Genomic DNA, 19,498 nt, shown 5'->3' with positions numbered 1-19,498 from the left:
CATGTTATAAATACTTTTGTGTGCATTTAGTAATAAAGTTAAAGCCGGTTTTTATCAAATTCTTACTTTTTTTTACTATAGTGACTTCCAACTGAACACAGCAGGGATTCTGGGGCAGTTTGGATTCTTGCTGGACTGAAGTTGATAGAGCACTTAGGGTGGGTATTTGGATACTGGTAATTTCATTTTTTGCAAGTCAATCCTGGCTTAAGAGCTTTGTTATGATCTTGAGATAGAAATAGTAAAACTCCAGGTGCCTGGGTGGCTCAGTTGTTAAGCGTCTGCCTTCGGCTCGGATCATGATCCCAGGGTCTTAGGATTGAGCCCTGCATCGGGCTCCCTGCTCCACGGGAAGCCTGCTTCTCCCTCTCCCACTCCCCCTGCTTGTGTTCCCTCTCTCGCTGTGTCTCTCTCTGTCAAATAAATAAAATCTTAAAAAAAAGAAAAAGAAAAGAAATAGTAAAACTCCATGTCCTCTTTCAGTCTGTACGTTCTGGGCAGTTCTGTTTTGGGAAACTTTCCTTCCTTCGCATATCATTCATTCCTTAGTTATTCAGCAAATCTTTATTGAGCACATATGTGTGCTGGACAGGAATGCTTGAAATGGACTTCAACATGTCTGAGTCCCTGCCTTCATGGAGCGGGGTCTAGCAGAAGGCCTGATCTTACCAGAAAATCATACATTTAACTTGGATCCATGACGGAGTCCTATGGGGGAGAGTCCAGGGTGAGCACATTCAGCAGGTAGTTGGGAAAAGCCTTCCCGCCAAGGGATGACCTGCAAGATGAATGAGGACTGGGCGCTTGGGTGGCTCAGTTGGTTAAGCGACTGCCTTCGGCTCAGGTCATGATCCTGGAGTCCCGGGATCGAGTCCCACATCGGGCTCCCTGCTCAGCAGGGAGTCTGCTTCTCCCTCTGACCCTCCTCCCTCTCGTGCTCTCTCTCATTCTCTCTCTCGCAAAAAAAAAAAAAAAAAAAAAAAAAATTAAAATAAAAAAAAAAAAAGATGAATGAGGACTAGGGGAAGGGCTGGGTTTGGGTCCAGGCAACCTGGGAACAAGTCCAGGGCCAGCAGCCTGGCAGTTTGGGGCACCTGGCAGAAGATATGCAGCTGACGATAGGAACACACAAGGGGTTTGCAGAGGTGGGCAGGCCAGGGAATGGAGGCCTCGGAGGCTGTGCTCAGGATTTTGGACTTGACCATATGAGCAAGGTGAGCTGCCAAGGGGCTTTAGCTGGCAGTGAACATACCAGCTTTATGTATTTGTCAATCACCTAGGCTGCCATGTATGGGGAAAAAGAGAGCAAAGGGAGTCCATGAGGAGAGGGTAGTTAGGCAGCTTCCAGAGTTCCGTGAGAGAGGGCGTAAAAACTGGAGAACCATCACAGTAGAGGTGGCAAGTGAAGCCAGGACCCAATGACACAGTTTCCTAAAGACGCGGCTTTAAGCGACCCATTACCTGTCTTACTAGTACCATTTAGTCTATTAAAAAAAAAAAACATAATTAGCCCAGACATCTCCCGAGATAGTATTTTTGACTAAGAAATGTGAAAATTAATAGAGGGAAACTTCACTAAAATGGAGTAGGAAGGCCAGAAGGGGGTGCTCCCCCGCCCCCCATGGAAGGTCAATTACAGGAAGAATTGTCAATTAGAGACCCTAACGGAAGAACATCAACCTGAAGAATCATCAGTTACAGGCTCCAGCAGGAAAAGATGAAATCAGCTTTTCCTGCAACCCAACTGATGGCAAACTGTCGTCACCCTGAACTCTTGCTTTTGTCTAAGGGACTTTGTCCAACTTTCTCCTAATTTGTTGGACCAGCGTATGGTTTTTGCCATAGCTTGCTTGTCTTCAGTTTCAATTCCTCCCAAAAAAGCCGTTTTTGCTGTGCTAAGGGCATGGCCGGGCGGCCTCAGGGGTGGGTCTGGCATCCTGGGAGCGGAGTGAAGGGTGGGTTCAGGGTGGGGCCTGTGGACTCAGGGCGGGGCCATCGGAAGGTGGAGCTGGGGCGGGGCCTGGGGCGGGGCGGAGAGCAGGTGCGCGATTGCTGCGCTCCGTGACCCCTGGTGTTTACTGTGAAGTAGGTGCTCCGGAGGCTAAGGTGTTTTTATCTTTTTTTTTCTTTTTTTTTTAAAGTATGCTCCACGCCCACCTGGGGCTTGAACTGACCTGAGATCGAGTCGCTTGCACTACCCACTGAGCCAGCGAGGCGCCCCTGCGGTCTTTTGAAAAGGTAAATGTGCCCCAGGGGTGTCGCCTGGGCCAGCGACTAAATCAAACTCTGCGATATGGGTGTGGCTGTGACCTTGGACGTCACCTGGAACAGGTGGGCCAAGTAGAATTCTAATACCCATCCAGACCTGCATTGCTCAATCCTAAAGATTTAGCAAGGAAAATCCGACCTCATTTATACCTGCCTCCTGGAGAGAGAGGACTTAAGGCAGCTTCAGGGACTCTGCCAGAATCTAAAGATCAACTTGGACAGGGATTTACTATTTTTCTAAGCTCTAGGCAATGGCAGATTAAGCTTTATTTTATTTATTTATATTTTTAAAACATTTTATTTATTTATTTGACAGAGAGAGAGAGAGAGATCAGGAGCAGGTGGAGTAGCAGGGAGAGGGAGAAGCAGAATCCCCCCTGAACAGGGAGCCCGATGCAGGACTCGATCCCAAGACCCTGAGATCATGACCTGAGCTGAATGCAGACGCTTAACTGACTGAGCCACCCAGGTGCCCAGTAATGGCAGATTAAGCTTTAAGTAGATAAGATTCAGCTACCCATATCAGATTTTAGTATAATTTACTCCCTTACATGAATTCAGTTTTTTCTTCAGTGTTTAGCAAGCCCTGCCAGGCCATTTCTCTCTCTCTCTTTTTAAGATTGTATTTATTTATTTGTCAGAGAGAAAGAGAATGTGCGAGCACAAGCAGGGGGAGTGGCAGGGGCAGAGGGAGAAGCAGGCTCTGGGATCATGACCTGAGCGGAAGGCAGACGCTTCACCGACTGAGCCACCCAGGCGTTCGCTGACAGGCCATTTCTCAAAGCACCTGTTTTTGCTAGTACTTGAGACGATAGTATTGGTTTTAAGTTATATTGGCTTTGCTGATACCTGGTGACTGGAGAAAGGACACGTAAAAGGTGAAAATGGTGCTGTTTTCAGTAACCCTGAACCCCAAACGTTGTCAAGGAATCCGGCAACCCTTTGGCATATCCTAACCTTTTAGGTCCCTTATCTAGTCAAGTGCTGATTAGATCATTCCCACCTACCCCTCATTAAGGAGAATTCTTGTTTTTCAGCCTATTTTCTGAGCCTCTTTTTTTTTTTTTTCTGAGCCTCTTTTGTGCAGAATCTGGGCCCATGGTCTGTGTGGGGGACCGAGAACAAACGACTTTGGTTTTGGACTCATGGAGGGAGCAGGACTGCTGGTAGTGAGACAGTGGGCTTTGACAGGGGTTGTAGAGAAGATCAAAGCTAGCGGTGTGGATTTGAGGCGAATCTTGCACATTGGGGAAGTGAGGACAATTTGGGGGGTATTGGGCCCATCTGTCCAATGTTAAGGGAGAAAGATACATGAGAAAATAGGATTTTAAGAAATTCTACTGTGGGGGTGCCTGGGTAGCTCAGTTGGTTAAGCATCTGCCTTCGGCTGAGGTCATGATCCCAGGGTCCTGGGATCAAGCCCCTCATCGAGCTCCCTGCTCAGTGGGGAGTTTGCTTCTCACTTTCCCTCTGCCCCTCTCCCCTGCTTGTGCACGCTCTCTGTCAAATAAAATTTTTTAAAAATCTTAAATAAAAAAGAAAGAAATTATGCTGTTTTATGAATTCAATCTCCCTTTTTGGTGTAGTCTGTTAATTTTTAGAGACTTGGGTAAATGTCTACATTGTTCAGGTTGAAATGTTAGTAACTTCTGTTCGTTGAAAGCTTACAGTTGGTTCTCCAGGCTCTACATGTTCTCTTGTGGTTGGGGCCACCAGCAAGGCTGTGTGTTGCCCTCCTTTTATGTTTGAGGAAAGTGAGTTTCAGAGAAAAGCCCAGCCCAGCAGAGGGGTTGGTCTGAACCCAGAGCCCAGCTTGTCTAGACCTAATCCTGCTTTGTTTTCCTTGTGGAGGAAAGTTATAAAATATTAAAAATATCTTTAGTTAGGAACGAGGATCATAAAACCTTATTTAATCCATTTGGCAGATAATAACCTATCTTTTATTTTCACAGTAAAAAATGGTCTAATTAGTTACTGCTGCATATATAACAAATTACCTAAATTTCAGTGGCTGTAAAAACAAACTCTATGACCTCCCAGGTTTTTGGGTCAGGAATCCAGGAGTGGCTTACCCAGGTGGTTCTGGCCCACGATCTTATGAAACATTAACGGAGGGTTGGCCAGGGCTGTGGTCACCTCCCTGCTCACCAGGCTGTTGGCAGGTCTCTTAGATCTGCTTCCAAGCTCACTCACATGGGCGTCTGCACAGGGATGTCTCCCAGCATGGCCCTGGCCTCCCCCAGGAATAGGAGAAAGAGAGCCCACATGGTGACCTCCCATTGCTTCTGCTGTCTTCTCTTTACTTGAAGCACCAGGGTTGGGGTCACACAAAGACGTGGTTGACAGGAGGGAGATCTTTGGAGGCCGTCTGAGAGGCTGCCACCACAGCTGAAAGGTAGAAATAAAGACCCAAGTAGGATAGGGAGGAAAGTGGGCGTGATGGAGACATTGGTAACTTCAGAGGAGTGGGTCTGTTGCCCTCAGGTATTATAGGGATTTGTCCAAGAAATAAAATGAATTCCAGTGTTGATGTAATTTAGAAAATCTAAAGAGTAACTGCAGTGATTTATGAGAAATACGTATTTGGTTGTTCAGATGATCAAAATATACCTGATGTATTTGGTCTTTATCCAGTTCCTGGAAATGCTTCCGAGCCAGAAAGGTGACATGGTCTTAATGAAGGTGACTTTGGGACCCCACCCCAGGGCGGGGCGGGCTGCCAGGAGGACCAACCTTGTGATCAGAGGTTGGAAGTTTCAGCCCCATCCCTGACCTCAGGGGAGAGGATGCAGGTTGACTCCACCAGTGGCCAATGATTTCATCAATCCTGGCTACGCAGTGAAGCCTCCATAAAAACCCAAGAGGTCAGCTTTTTGGTCCTTTCTGGAGACCTTCCACGCTTAGGGAAACAACTCTTCTACGATGAGCCGGCCCCAAGCTCCATGACGACAGAAACTCAGTTGTCTGGCACCTCACTCTTCGTGTCCTTTATCATATCCTTTAAGGAACTGGGAAGCACAAGGCAGTGCCCCCGAGGTCTGTGAGCTGCTCTGGCGAGTTCGAAGAACCTAAGGAGGAGGTGGTTGGAAACTCCAATCTGCCAGTGGGTCAGAAGCACAGGGAGCAGCCTGGTGCCTGTGACTGGTGTCGGAAGGTGGGGTGGGCAGTCTTAGAGGACTCAGCCCTTAACCTGTGGGATCTGATGCTATCTTTGGGTAGATAGTGTCAGAATTGAGTTGAATTCTCGGACACTGGGACACTCAGCTGGTATCCTGAGAATTGCTTGGAGTTGTGAGTGGGGGATCCCCCATGTTGGAAATTGGGTGCTCAGAACCCTAAAAGAGCACAGGCGGAGTAGCAGGGAGCTACAGGATCATATTGATTGTTCTTTTAAAGACGTTTTGACAGCAGAAATTCTGCTCGTCTTCCTGCAGGCCATGGGGGATCAGGACTTACCTGGCGTGTTGGTGTCTGGATTGGAGGGATCTTATGGTATATGTGAAGATCATGTTGGAGATCTGCAGAAACACTTTAATCTCATTACCTTGCAAGAATTTTTGGAAAATAAAACGCAATTTGGCCCAAAGATCCAAGCTGTATATATCTGGGGAGGAAAGCCAGCTATTGACCAGGAGCTCCTGGGGAGCCTGCCCTCCTTGAAGATAATTGCCAGCGCAGGAGTAGGTCTCGATCACCTGGACCTGAAGCTCATCGCCAGCTTTGGTGTGAAGGTAGCCAACACACCACAGGCCGTGTCCAGCCCCACGGCCGACATGGGGATGGCTTTACTGCTGGCGGCCGCTCGCAGGCTCGTGGAAGGTAAACAGCCATTGGAGATGCTGGTTTTCCAAAGAGAGCAGATGACAGAGGATAGCAGAGATGATAACGTAATTTTGTCTTCAAACAACAAGTCTTTCCTGGGCCCTGACTTCTTCACACTGTATCCAGGACTTTGTTGCACTTGGGAATTGGGCCCATTGAGGGCCCGAGCCCAGCTCCCCGGCACATGGCGGCCTGCAGTCTGTCTGACAGCAGCCCTGTCCACCCCCGACCAGCTTCCACTCGTTCCCTTGACGGTGGAAGTAATTTCAGCATCTCCATGGAAATGCCCTGGGGGTCATTCCTTGGTTAGTCAGCAGTCTCTGCTGGGGTGAAGGCCTCCGAGTAAGAAGGCAGGACCTCTGCACACCCTGGACATCTCTGGGAGGGCCCCCAGGAAAGGCAGCAGAGCAGTTCAGCCCTTCCCCCTCCCTCCCGGTGGACTTAGGTACAAAGACGCCTGAGGAAAGGGGAGGCGAGAACCAGGCTCTTTCTGGTCTGGCTGTGGTTCATGCGCATGCACACACACATACCAACACCAACAAATTTTAACCAGAAGGCCTTCCTTAATGTAAAAGAAGCTGGGGTTTTAAAGCTTTCTACCAGGATGCTCTGGTTTTGTTACGAGGAAATTGCCGTTTGTCCCCCGCTTCGGCCCTTACAGAAACCTTTGTCTGTGGTCAGAGAGGCGTGAGTGCTGTGGGGTCAGAAGGCCCCAGGAGGGCGTGGGCTTCTGTGGGTGGTGCCATCCCCACCACTCACTCTGTACCTTTTATATTTTAGGTCATATGTTGGCCAGTGCACCAGATACAGAGAAATTTTCTACAAATTGGATGGGTCAAGAGGTGACGGGGGCCACTCTGGGACTCATTGGCAAGGGCAGCATTGGTTTTAAGATTGCTCAGAGAGCCAAAGCATTCGAAATGAAGGTTCTGTATCACAACAGGAGACGCAGGTAAACATTCAGAAAATGGACCTGAAATTAACTGAGCAGAACTCGTACCATTACTGCCTTCAATATGGCTTGGATATAGAATCCCCCCGTTTTTCATAAGACTCCCCTGCTCTTTCTCTCCAAAAAATAAGGATGATGGTCAAGAAAGCGATGGTGATTACCTAGGAATGTGGCTGAGACTTTTTTTATTGAAAACATTCACCAGAAGAGATTTTAACTCACAATTGTATTTTTTAAATTTCTAAAGTGAAAGGGAGAAGCTGTCCATACCCACTGAGCAACTTGACTGGTCCCTTTAATACTGACGGACGTGTTGGCTCTCGGTGAGGGACCCGCGTCCTTGAGTGTGCAGGCTCTCCCTCAGCCCAGCGCCCAGGCTTGTTGGCTCCGTCTCCAAACAGCCTTCAGACCTGCCTGTTCTCTCTCACTTCATCTATGCCACTGGCTCAGGCCCCATCCTTTCTCACCTGAAATACATATTTCTCCTACGGGACTGCTCACTTCTGCTCTTGAACCTCCAGCCCTCCTTGCAAACCAGCCAGATGATGGCCATTGTTTACAGCCTTTCAGGGGCCTCCCACTGCCTGTGGACCACATTCCCAGCTGGTGAGGAACTCTTGGAGACATGGTGAGCTGGGAGATTGTCTTTTCAGTCAGTGTTTGCACCATGGACGGTGAAGAGACTTAGGTGTGACAACTTTCCTTGTGATGAACATGCGCACACAGAGGCCAGGCTTCTTGCAGGGCAAAGTGTGTGATGTGGGCACGGTGTTCGTCCTTCCTCGGGGCTGTCCACTGACCCAAACATGTGTTAGGAGAGAATTTGTGTAATTTGGAATTCCATATTTGTAGAGCCGTGGCGGCTGCCTAGGATGCTGTGACCTCTAGGATCTTGGAATCTCTGCTGAATAACCAGCTGTTTGGGGTGGCCTGAGCAGGAATTAGGATTGAACCAAAACAAAACACAGAAGTCTGCCTGCTTCAGACTCTGGGATCCTTGGTTTCTGCGTGATAAGCAGCATTCCTAGGCCCTTTCCTGTTCTGTTTGTGTGTTTTCTGGAAACCTGGATGTGTTTGCCCACATTAGTGATGCTCTGTGGTCACAGAAGTACATGCTCATGCTGTGACTTGAGTAGAACCTACTTCCTTTCAGTAATGTTCTGTGGTCGCTGAGCGTATGTCTGGTGCACTGTCGGCTTGTACCAGGCTCTGGGGGTTCAAGTGACAAGAAGCTCCTGGCCTCAAGGAGCCTCAGTCTGGTGTGAACTCCCACAGACCCTGAGGCCTCCCCTCCGAGAACCCAGAGGTGCCCACGGGGTTCCCATGGGTCCTGGAGCCAGTGGTGACAGGCCACGTCTTTGGCTCCCCTCAGAACCTCCTTCCTGGGGCAACGTGATGAATTTCTGATTGGAGAACGTGGTTTTTCTTCCTTGTTCCTTCATAGGAAATTAGAGGAGGAGGAAGCTGTTGGTGCCACTTACTGTGAGAGTCTGGATGACCTGCTTCAGCAATCAGACTTCGTGCTGTTGGCTGTGAGCCTGACACCCCAGACCCAGAGGCTGATTGGGAAGAGGGAGCTGAGTCTGATGAAGCCCACGGCCATTCTCATCAACATCGGCAGAGGTACTGTCTCCACGGAGTGCGGGCCCGGGGGCTGGACAGTCATGCGGGAGGAAACGCCCCGGCCATGCAGCTCCTCTGATCTGCCTTTCTCCCAATGGCTGTGGCGTCCAAACGTCCACTGAGACTGGGGATGCTGAGTTCGAGGGAGTCTACTTCCTGTTTAGAGATACTTCTGATTTTTGTTTTCACATCATTTTGAAACTCAAATTAATAACAAAACGGATGAGAATGTTACAATATGGGGCTTTCACAGCCCAATTTGGGCATCTACTTGGGGTAGGGGCATTATAGTTTGGTTTTCCAGGTGTAATTAAGCAAAATTTATGGGGATGAATTTTCTGAGCCTTCACTTTAACAAGTAAGTAACTTATTTATGTGGTGCTGTGTGTTTATATACAAGATGTAGTTGCATGTGTTGTGGGCTGGTTGGTGTGGCATTTATAAAGAATCCGAGGATCCGTGCTGCTTGCTGTCAGACATCCAGGCCATGCACCTTTGTGGGGTTCAGAGCCAGAGGACGTGTGACACCTGGGGCTACCAACAGCACGTGTGTCTCATCCGTAAAACGAGGAAAACAGTGCTTGCCACCTGAGATTGTAATTTGTAAGGAATACAGGTTTGGTCATTCAGCTGTGGTCTTCATCCACAGTGCCTGGCTCTCTGCTCCCCAAACCCTCAACGTTTCCCAAGTGTTGAGAGTGATAAAGGTGTCTTTTGTTAATGAAGGTGACTTTTGGAGCCCACTCACTCAAGCTGCCAGGAGGTCCAACCATGTGATCAGAGGGCTGGAACTCTTGGCCCCACGCCTGACCTCTGGGGAGGGGAAAGGGCCTGGAGGTTCAGTCAGCCAATGGCCAATGATTTAATCAATCGTGGCTATGCAAAGAAGCCTGCATAAAAACCCAAAAGGGCTGGGTTCGGAAGCTTCTGGTTTGGTGAATACCTGGGGACTGGGAAGAGTGGCTGTCGGGAGAGGGCATGGAAGCTCCACACCCTTTCCCCAGACCGCTCCCTGTGCACCTCTTCATCTGGCTCTTGATTCTTACTCTTTGTCATACCCTGTAACAAACAGGTAAACGTGTTTCCCTGAGTTCTGTGAGCCGCTGCAGCAAATTACGGAGGAGGTCACTGGAACCTCCAGTCTGCAGCCAGTTGGTCAGAAGCACAAGTCACATCCTGGGATTTCCGACTAGTGTCTGAATTCGGGGGCAGGAGGCAGTCTTATAGGACTGAGCCCTTAATCTGTGAGATCAGATGCTATTTCCAAGGCAGACAGTGTCAGAATGGAGTTGAAGTCTCAGACACCTTGCTGCTATCCCAAGAATTGCTTGGTCTTGTAGGAGGTCCCCCCCCCCATGTTGGAATTGGGTTCGGGAACCCAAAAAGAGTTGGTGTCGGAAGAGTAGAAAACCGCGAGCTAACATGCTTGAGTTCTCTGAAAATTCAGACCCTGTAGGTGAGCCGGAAGGACCAGTGTGTTAGGTAGTTTCAGTAATGTCAGAGACTGGTGAACATACTCAAGATTCCGGAAAACCTGCCCAGGAAGGGGCATGGGACGAGGCATCTCTAGCAGCAGCCCCCCACACACCAGGGGCACTCTGTGTCCTGACCAGCAGGCCACCCCTCCATCGGTCAGCGGAAAGGATGCTGGCGTTCGGCTCCTTGCCGGTCTCTGCCTCAAGGAAGGGGTTTTCTTCTCAGCTTCTGCTCTTCTGTATTTGAAATGACAGTTGTGGATTGTGCTTGTGGTTTAGTTTTTAAAGTGTGTTTGCAGTGTCTGGGGGCTGTGTCTGTAACCTGGGGAGGTGGTGTGTAAAGTGAGACAGGCCCAGGCCTGAGGTTAAACGAACCTGAGCTCAGATCTGGGTTGCTCTGTTAGGAGCTGTGTGAGCTGGGGTCAGGCCTCAGTTCCTCACGTGTAAAACGAATGCTGACTTTGCCAGGTTCTTGGAGGATTCAGTGAGATAGCGAGGCAGGCTTGCCACGTCTAATAATGAATTGGCAGAATGAAGCTCACACGTTCTTTGTCAGACGTTTGACAGGACCAAGATGTGTTTGGAACAGCAGCTACGGTGACCAAAGCGTCCTTCCCAGGTCCTGCCCGACCGTAGTAATGCAGAGGCCTTGTCTCGTTGACTCAGGTCTGTTAGTCGATCAGGACGCGCTGATGGAGGCTCTTCAGACTGGGGTCATCAAAGGGGCAGCGCTGGACGTGACGTACCCGGAGCCCCTGCCCAGGTAAGGAAGCCGGCCAGAACTGCCATCTCTCTTGAGGCACGGAGGGCACTCCTCCAGCAGTCACTGCTTTTGGCTTTTGCAGCCGTGTTAAGTCACAAAACGGCAGGGTCTCAGCCGTGGAGGGGTCTGAGCAGGCCTCTGGTGACCTGTCCGGTTCTGCAGATGGCCAGACGTCTGTTTCAACACCTCCGTGCAGAGGGAGCTCTGGGCTTTTGGGCAGCAGCCCCCATGGGTGGAGACTGCACTGGACAGTCTTGCTCCTATCCAACCAGAACAGTCCTTGCCTTAGCCAGTGACCCTGATTTGCCCCTTGGAGCATCAGAGTCCCTGACCATTGTCCTCTTTACAAACCTTGTGTATTGTCCGACAACCGCCATGTGTCTGAGGTTAAGTATCTTCAGGTCGCTCGATCACAGCTGAAATGGTAGCATTTCCAGACACCTTGTCATCATTAATGCTTCTAGCACTTTAGTTTTTGAGGTCCTTTGATAATGTGCTCTCAAGACCTGAACACAGCCTTCATGTTGGGGTCTGACCACGCAGGTTGGTTTCGCAGCGTGTATTCCTAGCAGGCCCATTGCATTCTTAGTTGGTTCCATTTTTAGTCAGCAAAAATTGAAATTATTCCCTCAATTGTCTTTTAAATATATGCGTGGAATTTTACATTTATTTCTATTTAATGTAATTTGCTTCTGTGTCTTAAGGACATTTTATTTTTATTTAAAAGATTTTAGTTATTTGTCAGAGAGAGCACAAGCAGGGGCAGCAGCATGCAGAGGGAGAGGGAGAAGCAGGCTTCCCACGGAGCAGGGAGCCCGATGCGGGGCTCAATCCCAGAACCCTGGGATCACGACCTGAGCTGAAGGCAGACACTTAACCGACTGAGCCACCCAGGCGCCCCTGTGTATTTTTTGAGAGAGAGAGAGGGTGCATGGAGCATGCATGCATGCATGCATGCATGGGGGGGCAGAGGGTGAGGGAGAGTCTCACGTAGACGCCCTGCTGAGCCCCAACTCCAGGGTCTCCATCAAGAGTTGGACACTCCACTGACTGAGCCACCCAGGCGCTCCATGCTTGTGTTTGGACCCATTGATCCAGCCTGTTGGGACTGGAGTCTTGATTCTGTCATTCATTAAGCCAGGTTTGATTCCTCCAGCTTTGATTTCTGTCTAGTAAGCAAATTACTGTCAGCTGGATGTTTGACATTACAACCAAATTTAGTATCTTAAGTTTATCAAGACTGACCATAGAACTTACATTTCTGAAAAAAACCACAAACAAACAAGTTTATTGAGAACAGTTTCTCAGAATGCGGTCTGGAGACACTGAGGGGTCTGCACAGGCACAGGTTCTCACTGATGTTTCCGTACAGACTGATGACATCATCACTCTGACAACTAATGAAATGTGTGCTTCTGTTATTAATCTTTTTTTAGTTTTAATCTCTAATACAATAAATGTTGACAGATACAACACATAAAAACAAATGCTTTTTGTGATTCTCAATTTTAAGAGTGTAAAGGGGGCGCCTGGGTGGCTCAGTCGTTAAGCATCTGTCTTCAGCTCAGGTTGTGATCCCAGGGTTCTGGGATCGAGCCCCGCATCGGGCTCCCTGCTCCGCGGGGAGTCTGCTTCTCCCTCTGCCTCTCACTTGCACTCTCTCTCTCACTCAAATAAATAAAACCTTAAAAATTTTTAAAAAGAGTGTAAAGAGGTCCTGGGGTGCATGGCTGGCTGTTGGTAGAGTGAGCGACTCTTGACCTCAGGGTTGTGAATTCAAGCCCCACATTGGGCGTGGAGCCTACTTTAAAAAAAAAAAAATTAACAAAAAAAAATACTGACCTGAAGAGTGTACCTGAGACCAAATGTTTGAGAACCACTAATGCAGAACAAAAGAATATCAGTATCAATTAAGAAGCATGAGCATTCTAGACAGTTGTCAATTTATTCAGAAACCTAGAAGCTTAGGGCTCACCTGTTGCCAAGTCTGCCGAATGAGCTTTTTGGTAGCTTCACTAACAAGTCACAGGGCAAGGACAGGGGTCTCTCCCAAAGCTTGTCAGTGTTATCCTGTGACTTAAATCTCAGCAATGCCAGTGTTGCCACGTTGTGCTGGTACGATTCAGTTTCATGACATAACAAATCAGGTCTTGCCTGTACGCCAAATACTCTGGACAGGTGTTGTTACAATTGGCCACGACTCTGTTTTTCTGAGTTCTGAGTCGTGGGGACAACCTCATACTGAGACTGGTGTCCGGCGTGTGCTGTTAGATAGTAGGGCCCACCTCCTTCCTAGCAGGAGGACAGAAGTGTTTTTTTGAGTAGTTTCTGCCCTGCTAACGGTATTATAGGCTCTGTCTTCACTTTGATCAGCCCTGGGGGCAAGGACAGTCATAGTGCATTGATATAAATTACAAGTGCCCCCAGAGAATTCCCACAGATTTGGGGTCCATAATATTCCCAGAGGATGGAGGCTTATTGCTGCATGCTTACTTTGGCTTTTGTATTAAAACAGTCAAGAGGCCCTGCCAGGTCAGGTCACTGCCCTTTCCTAGTGCTGGTTGCTGGGGTTACCATCATTGTTTGAGTCCCCCTGACCCCCTTCACTAACACTTCCTTCTTTTTCCGGCTGACTCCCATCCTCTGCCTTCTTTGGGGAAGAGAACTCCCCCTCCAGTTAATCTTTCCCCTCTGAATGCCACTACTCATTAAAGGCACATTCAGCCTGTCCCATGATGCCTAGACTAGCATCCAGATCCCCAAGGGCCTCTTCTGTTTTGTGGGCCAGTGTTGTTTAATCCACCCCATGTCGTGGCATTGTGTGCTAATGGTCTGGGTGTGACTAGGATACTTGTTTTGCCCCCCAAAATGCTGCCCCCCCACTTACTGGCGTTAGATGAGTGGGGTCATGCTGTAAGGCTACCCATAGCCTCCCCTTCTCAGCATGAGGGTATCAAACCAGAATGTGAAATTAGAGACACCAAACCATGCTGGACAGTTTTCATCAATTAATCTGCATTTCAGAGATCATCCTTTATTGAAGTTGAGGAACATCACTCTGACACCTCACATTGGAAGTGCTACTCACCAAGCCAGACGACAGATGATGGAGAATCTGGTGGAAAGCATCCTGGCTTCTCTCAGTGGCCTTCCCATTCCTAACGAAGTGCTACTTAAATGATCTTATGTGGGCTGATCAGTGCGATGACAGATTAAATGGGAAAAAAATCTTATTTTGTGTTTTACTAGAGTCCATTATATAGATTGGTTTAATATTCTTTTGGCCAGAGGGTGCCTGGCTGGCTCAGTCGGAAGATGTCAGGGTCCTGTTTGAGGCCCCACCTAGGGAGTGGAGATCAGGTAAATAAATACATTTAAAAAAATGTTTAATATTCTTTTGGCCAAAAAACCTTGAGAGCAGTAATGCTGTCCACTGAGAGCCTGCTCAGCGCTGGGCGTCCTCTCTCACTCCCTCCTCCGGGCAGCTCTGAGGGCAGCTGTCCTGTTGCCCAGTGAAGCCCAGCACAGAGCCGCTGGCGTCCCCCCTCAACAGCAGGCAGCCACCTGCCTTTGGAGTGAACCCTGGGCTGGGTCTGCATCTCCCCGGGGGCCCTGCCGCCTTCCCTCCTGCCGTGGGTTAGTGTCCCTGACATTCTGACCCTCCAGCGACAGCGTCCGTGCGCCAAGTTCCCGCGAGGACTGCGGCCCCGGTCGTGCGGGCAGGAGGGGCGCGGGGCGTCGAGCCGGGCGGACCCCCAGGCACGGGCCTGCCTCCTTCTGGAGCGCACAGGAGGCTGCTGAGGCGGCAGGGGCTCCGCTGCAGGAGCCCCGGGTCGTCCGCACCTCACCCCCCGCTCTCATCTTCAGCCGGGTGGCGCGGGCGCTGCTAGGCGCACCTCCCCACTTCGCGCACCGGCCGCACCGCAGTTCCCAGCCGCACTCCAGGCGGCGCAGAAGCACTGGCACTCCCCCCCGCCCACGCCTGCCACCTGGCCTGCAGGCCCCGCCCCCCGACGTCACCCCGCAACGCCCCGGCCTCTAGAGCCCGGCCCGCTCTGTGTGCACACCGCGTACCACACGGCGCCCTGAAGGTACGTTGCCACGCCCCTACGTCCCTCCGTACGCAGGTCGCCCCGCCCCAGATTACACTGCGTCTCAGAATTCACCTCCTTCCGCGTGCTTCCGCCTGGTCCGTCGGCCCCGCCCCGCGTCGGCCCGCCGCGCGTCCCCTCACGTCGCCTCACGTCGCCCCGCGTCGCCTCACGTCGCCCCGCCCCGGCGCTCTTGCAGCAGCCATGTGGGTGGTAACTCTCCGACCGTGGGGGCTTCTCCAGGGGCTCCCGGCGTTACTCCGTGGTCGCCACGCGGCTCTCCTTCCGGGTGGTGCGCGAGGCCTGAATGGCTCGCCGGTCTCTTGCGGCAAGAACCTACTCAAGAAATTTGCTTCGAAAACCAAGTAATGCGCACCTAGTCTGGGTGGGGGCGCTGGGCATGGGGGCGGTGCTCTTGTGGCAGAGGGCGACTAACTTCGGGTAGGGGGCAGGGGCAGTGTCCATGGGGAGGACGCAGGTTCGGGGGATCTGTCCACGAGAGGCGGGCGGCCCATGGGGCAAGGGGAGGGTGTCTACGGGGCGGGGGCGGTGCCCACGGGGCAAGGGGGAGGGGCAACAGGGCGGGGGGCGGAGGCCACGGGGCGGGGGTGCCCACGGGGCAGGGGGAGGGGCTACGGGGGGGGGGCGGGGCCCGCGGGACAAGGGGGGGGGGGCGCCGGGGGCGGGGACGGGGTCCACGCGGCGGGGACGGGGTTTCTGGGGCCCCCGCTGGAGCCCTGTCTCAGCACCTGGTCAGCAGCACCTAGTCAGCAAGCGTAGCTCTTGCTCGTTAGGTTTACGATTATTGCAGAATTGCCAGTAATCCCGCTCGTCACTATTTAACATTTGCTCGGTTTCCCGCTCAGCCTTTTCTCTTTATTTATTTACAGTTGAGGTAACACAATTTTAAGTTTACGAAACCCTAACAGTATGTCAGGAACATTTCTGTTGGTGGTTGTTACCAGCAGGAGTTTTGGGAGTAGGTTCATCAGAGAGGGAAGGATGTGTGAGCGTTTCTGTCCACTTGGATGTTTTTTGTGGGCTTTATTTGAGAAGTTTTCTTTGGTGAGAGGTCTCTAATAAAATATACGTTGATTTCCGTACCACACTTTTAACTCTGTGATAGGTATACGTCCGTTTTAATAGACTAGATTTTGGAAACGTTTCTAGATTTACAGCGAAGTTGGCAGAGAGTGCAGAGTTCCAAATACCCACAGTGTCTGCTCTGTGACGGGTTAGTGTGGCATGCTCGTCCCGTGAATGAACCAGGGTTCGTCCGTGATTGTTGACTGAAGCGTGCGCCTTATTGCTGTTTCCTTAGTTCTAACCTAAAGTTCATTTTCTGCCCCAGGACCCCATCCAGAGACCACGTTACATTGAATCACCTTCTCAGGCCCCTCTTGACTGGCCATCTCTGTCCGTGTTTGATGGCCTTGATGGTTTTGAGGCGCTCTGGTTAGACGTTTTCTAGGGTGCCCCTCGGTTGGGATTTGTTTTCTTGTCGCCCTTATGCTGGCATTACGGGAGCTTGGGAGGAGGGCTACAGAGGGCTGTTTGTCACGGTAGCTGTTGGCCCTGATGACTGACTGAGGTCATGTCTGTCACGTTTACCCACCCCGCATTGTGTCCTGTCTTCTTTAGGGGATTTCACCATGGGCAGGCACACCTGAGGGGTGGGGAGTCGTGCTCTTGAATGTTTGCACTTCTCCATGAGGTGCGTGTCTTGTCCTGCACTTACTAATTTATATCAGCGTGGACTTCGGGGTGTTCGCCTAATACTACTTTATTTTTCTCAGATTGTTTTATCTTTGACCATTGGGAGCTCTTAATTTAGCTCCTTTATTCTTTGGCACACTCATCATTGTGGGATTTTGTGGCGGCTTTTAAGTTTAAAAACTTTTTTTTTTTTTAAAGATTTTATTTATTTATTTGATAGATAGCGAGAGCAGAAACGCAAGTAGGGGGAGTGGGAGAGGGAGAAGCAGGCTTCCCGCGGAGCAGGGAGCCCGATGCGGGGCTCAATCCCAGGACCCTGGGATCACGACCCAAGCCGAAGGCAGACACTTAATGACTGAGCCACCCGGGTGCCCCTAAAAACTTTTTCTTCTTGAGATTTATTTGAGAGACAGTGAATGAGCATGAGTGGTGGGTGAGGGGCAGAGGGAGAAGCAGACTCCCCACTGAGCAGGGAGCCCGACATGGGGCTTGATCCCAGGATCCTGAGATCATGACCTGAGCCAAAGGCAGATGCTTTACTGACTGAGCCACCCAGGGGCCCCTAAAAACATTTTTTTAGTACTTCCTTTCTCAGCCCTGGAGTCAGCCATTTCTCCAAGAAGCTCTGTTATTGCAGGACGACATCAGAGATAATAATCTGAGAGCTGGGGTGTCTGTCCCTCAGGCCTTTTCAGCTGACAAAGCAGAAAATACATTTTTGTTAACTCCTGCATGTACACTTGCCTGTAAACATCTCTGTGTTGATAGTCAGGGTCACTTGAGTCTGTACTGATGTCCAGCTCCAGTCCACCACCACATGGCTCATCCGGGAAGCTTTCCTTGCTTTCTGCAGTCTCCCACTGAAGCAGTGAACCCTCCCCCATCACCACCGGTTTTTCTCGTCCAATCCAGCAAATGCGTGCTTGCATACCCTGGGTACAGTGCTCACGTGCAGTTTGGTAGGCCTTCTTTTGAGGTTCTCTTTCTCCACCTTCAGGATTGGAATTGTAGACCTTAAGTAAACGTTAGCAGGTTGAATTAAACTGTCTCTGTCTCCCCTACACCATGTTGTTGATTAGAATTCTGAATTTCTTAGTTCTCCAGTAACATCATTTCTGTGCCCAAGTTTAGCCCCTTAGGAGGGATTGTGGTATTGTAGTGTTGAGTTGGTGTGTATGATTTTATTTTTTTAATTTGCCACCAGTATCATAGTTCTTATTTTCTCCCCATAGAAAGAAGTTTTGGTATGAAGGTCCTTCCTTGGGCTCTCAGTTGGTAAGTACAGAGCAGCCATAAGGAGCTGCTTTAGACTCTGGTGGGCATAAGGCTCCAGAAGTCGGCAGAGCTCCAGCCTGGCCGTCGTTCCATTTCCATATTTGAGAACACAAGGTCTGCAGGGGACTAGAGACATTGGTAGTGCGAATTCTTAGATTTTATTTATTTTATTTTATTTTAATTAAAAAAAATTTTTTTTTTAAGATTTTATTTATTTATTTGACAGAGACACAGAGAGGGAACACAAGCAGGGGGAATGGGAGAGGGAGAAGCAGGCTTCCCACGGAGCAGAGAGCCCGATGTGGGGCTCGATCCCAGGACCCTGGGATCATGACTTGAGCCGAAGGCAGATGCTTAACGACTGAGCCACCCAGGCGCCCCAGGAGCAAGTTTAATGTACAATTGTAATGTTGGCCTTTTTGTCTGTTCTTCTGGATGGAGATTTACAAGTCATCCCAGTTGGAATTCCTAATGAAGAGCACCTCAAAGAAGACCACGAGGGATGACCACGTGCGCCTGAGGGCACTGAACGGCCTCCTCTACAAAGCGCTGATGGATTTGCTGTGCACCGCTGAAGTGAGCCAAGAGATCTGTGACCTGAATGTGCAGCTCTCCAAGGTAGACTTGGGGGCAGAGCGGGAGGAACGGGGGAGGCCGGCTGCCTAGTGGTTAGGAAGGAGGCCCCACGTCGTTCACGAGGTCTTTGAGTTCAGAAGCCAGGTTAAGCATGACCATCTAAGTAGTAAAGACGGGGTGCACGTGTACGTGTGTGGTGTGCAGGCACCAATGGCGTTGTCAGGTGCCCAGGACGTGTGTGGGGTGGATGGGTCTCCGCCTGTCTTCCTGCGGTCTGTGTCACCCTAGACTTGAGTTTAGCCAGAGGGATGTACGGAGGGGAAGAAGTAGCAGGTCAGGCATTTCTGATGTGCGCTGTGGGATCGGGGTCAGGGACGTTGAGGTTTTGGATTCGGAGCCCAGCTTCCTCCCTTGTGAGTGAGCGGCGGGAGACGGTGGCCTGTGGCGGTACCCGCTGGAGCGCCTGCCTGTGGGTGGCGGGTGCCTGAAGCTGAAGGCTGTGCACGTGTTCGTTTTTGTCTCCTGAGTGTTGTGTGCGGGAAACCCACGGGAGCTGAAAGTGATTCGCGGCTGGGGTGGGTGGGGCTCAGGTCTCTCTGACTCCAGACTTCTCCGCCTGCCGCGTGTACTGGAAGACCACGGTCTCCGCTGAACAGAATGCGCACACAGAGGCCGTCCTGCAGAGGAGTGCTGCCCACCTGAGGTGATGGCGCCTTGCTCTCTCAGCCCGCCTGCTTCGGCTTGCATCTCGAACCTCCCCCTCGTTTGCTGTGTTTTTGCTTTTAAGGAAACTCTTGGAAGCATACTCTTAAATTCCAAAATGTAATTTACATATTCATGCGGGATGTAGTCTAGGACAGTGGTTCTCAAAGTGTGGTCCTAGACGTCTAGGGGCTCCTGACATCCGGATATCCCCGTGGTCGGTGTAGCCTCATGC

At 50.5% G+C, this 19,498-nt stretch overlaps 1 protein-coding gene across 7 annotated transcripts in view; it reads left to right on the top strand.

The window, feature by feature from the left end:
* Window positions 1-19,498, top strand: part of RBFA (ribosome binding factor A) — a 44,885-nt gene that overhangs the window by 12,693 nt on the left and 12,694 nt on the right. For 5 of the 7 annotated variants that reach the window (XM_032422633.1, XM_032422632.1, XM_032422630.1 and 2 more), the window contains 9 exons: window positions 82-158; window positions 2,142-2,238; window positions 5,703-6,087; window positions 6,871-7,042; window positions 8,487-8,665; window positions 10,807-10,903; window positions 17,943-17,985; window positions 18,427-18,603; window positions 19,152-19,264. In XM_032422633.1, coding sequence (XP_032278524.1) covers window positions 5,706-6,087; window positions 6,871-7,042; window positions 8,487-8,665; window positions 10,807-10,903; window positions 17,943-17,985; window positions 18,427-18,603; window positions 19,152-19,264 — 1,163 coding nt within the window. In that variant the 5' untranslated portion in view covers window positions 82-158; window positions 2,142-2,238; window positions 5,703-5,705. The other 2 variants (XM_032422628.1, XM_032422631.1) reach the window with 2 other exon arrangements.

The sequence above is a fragment of the Phoca vitulina genome, unplaced genomic scaffold (assembly GCF_004348235.1).
Source record: "Phoca vitulina isolate PV1807 unplaced genomic scaffold, GSC_HSeal_1.0 scaffold27, whole genome shotgun sequence".
Taxonomy (NCBI): domain Eukaryota; kingdom Metazoa; phylum Chordata; class Mammalia; order Carnivora; family Phocidae; genus Phoca; species Phoca vitulina.
This window is presented reverse-complemented; position numbering and strand designations above follow the sequence as displayed.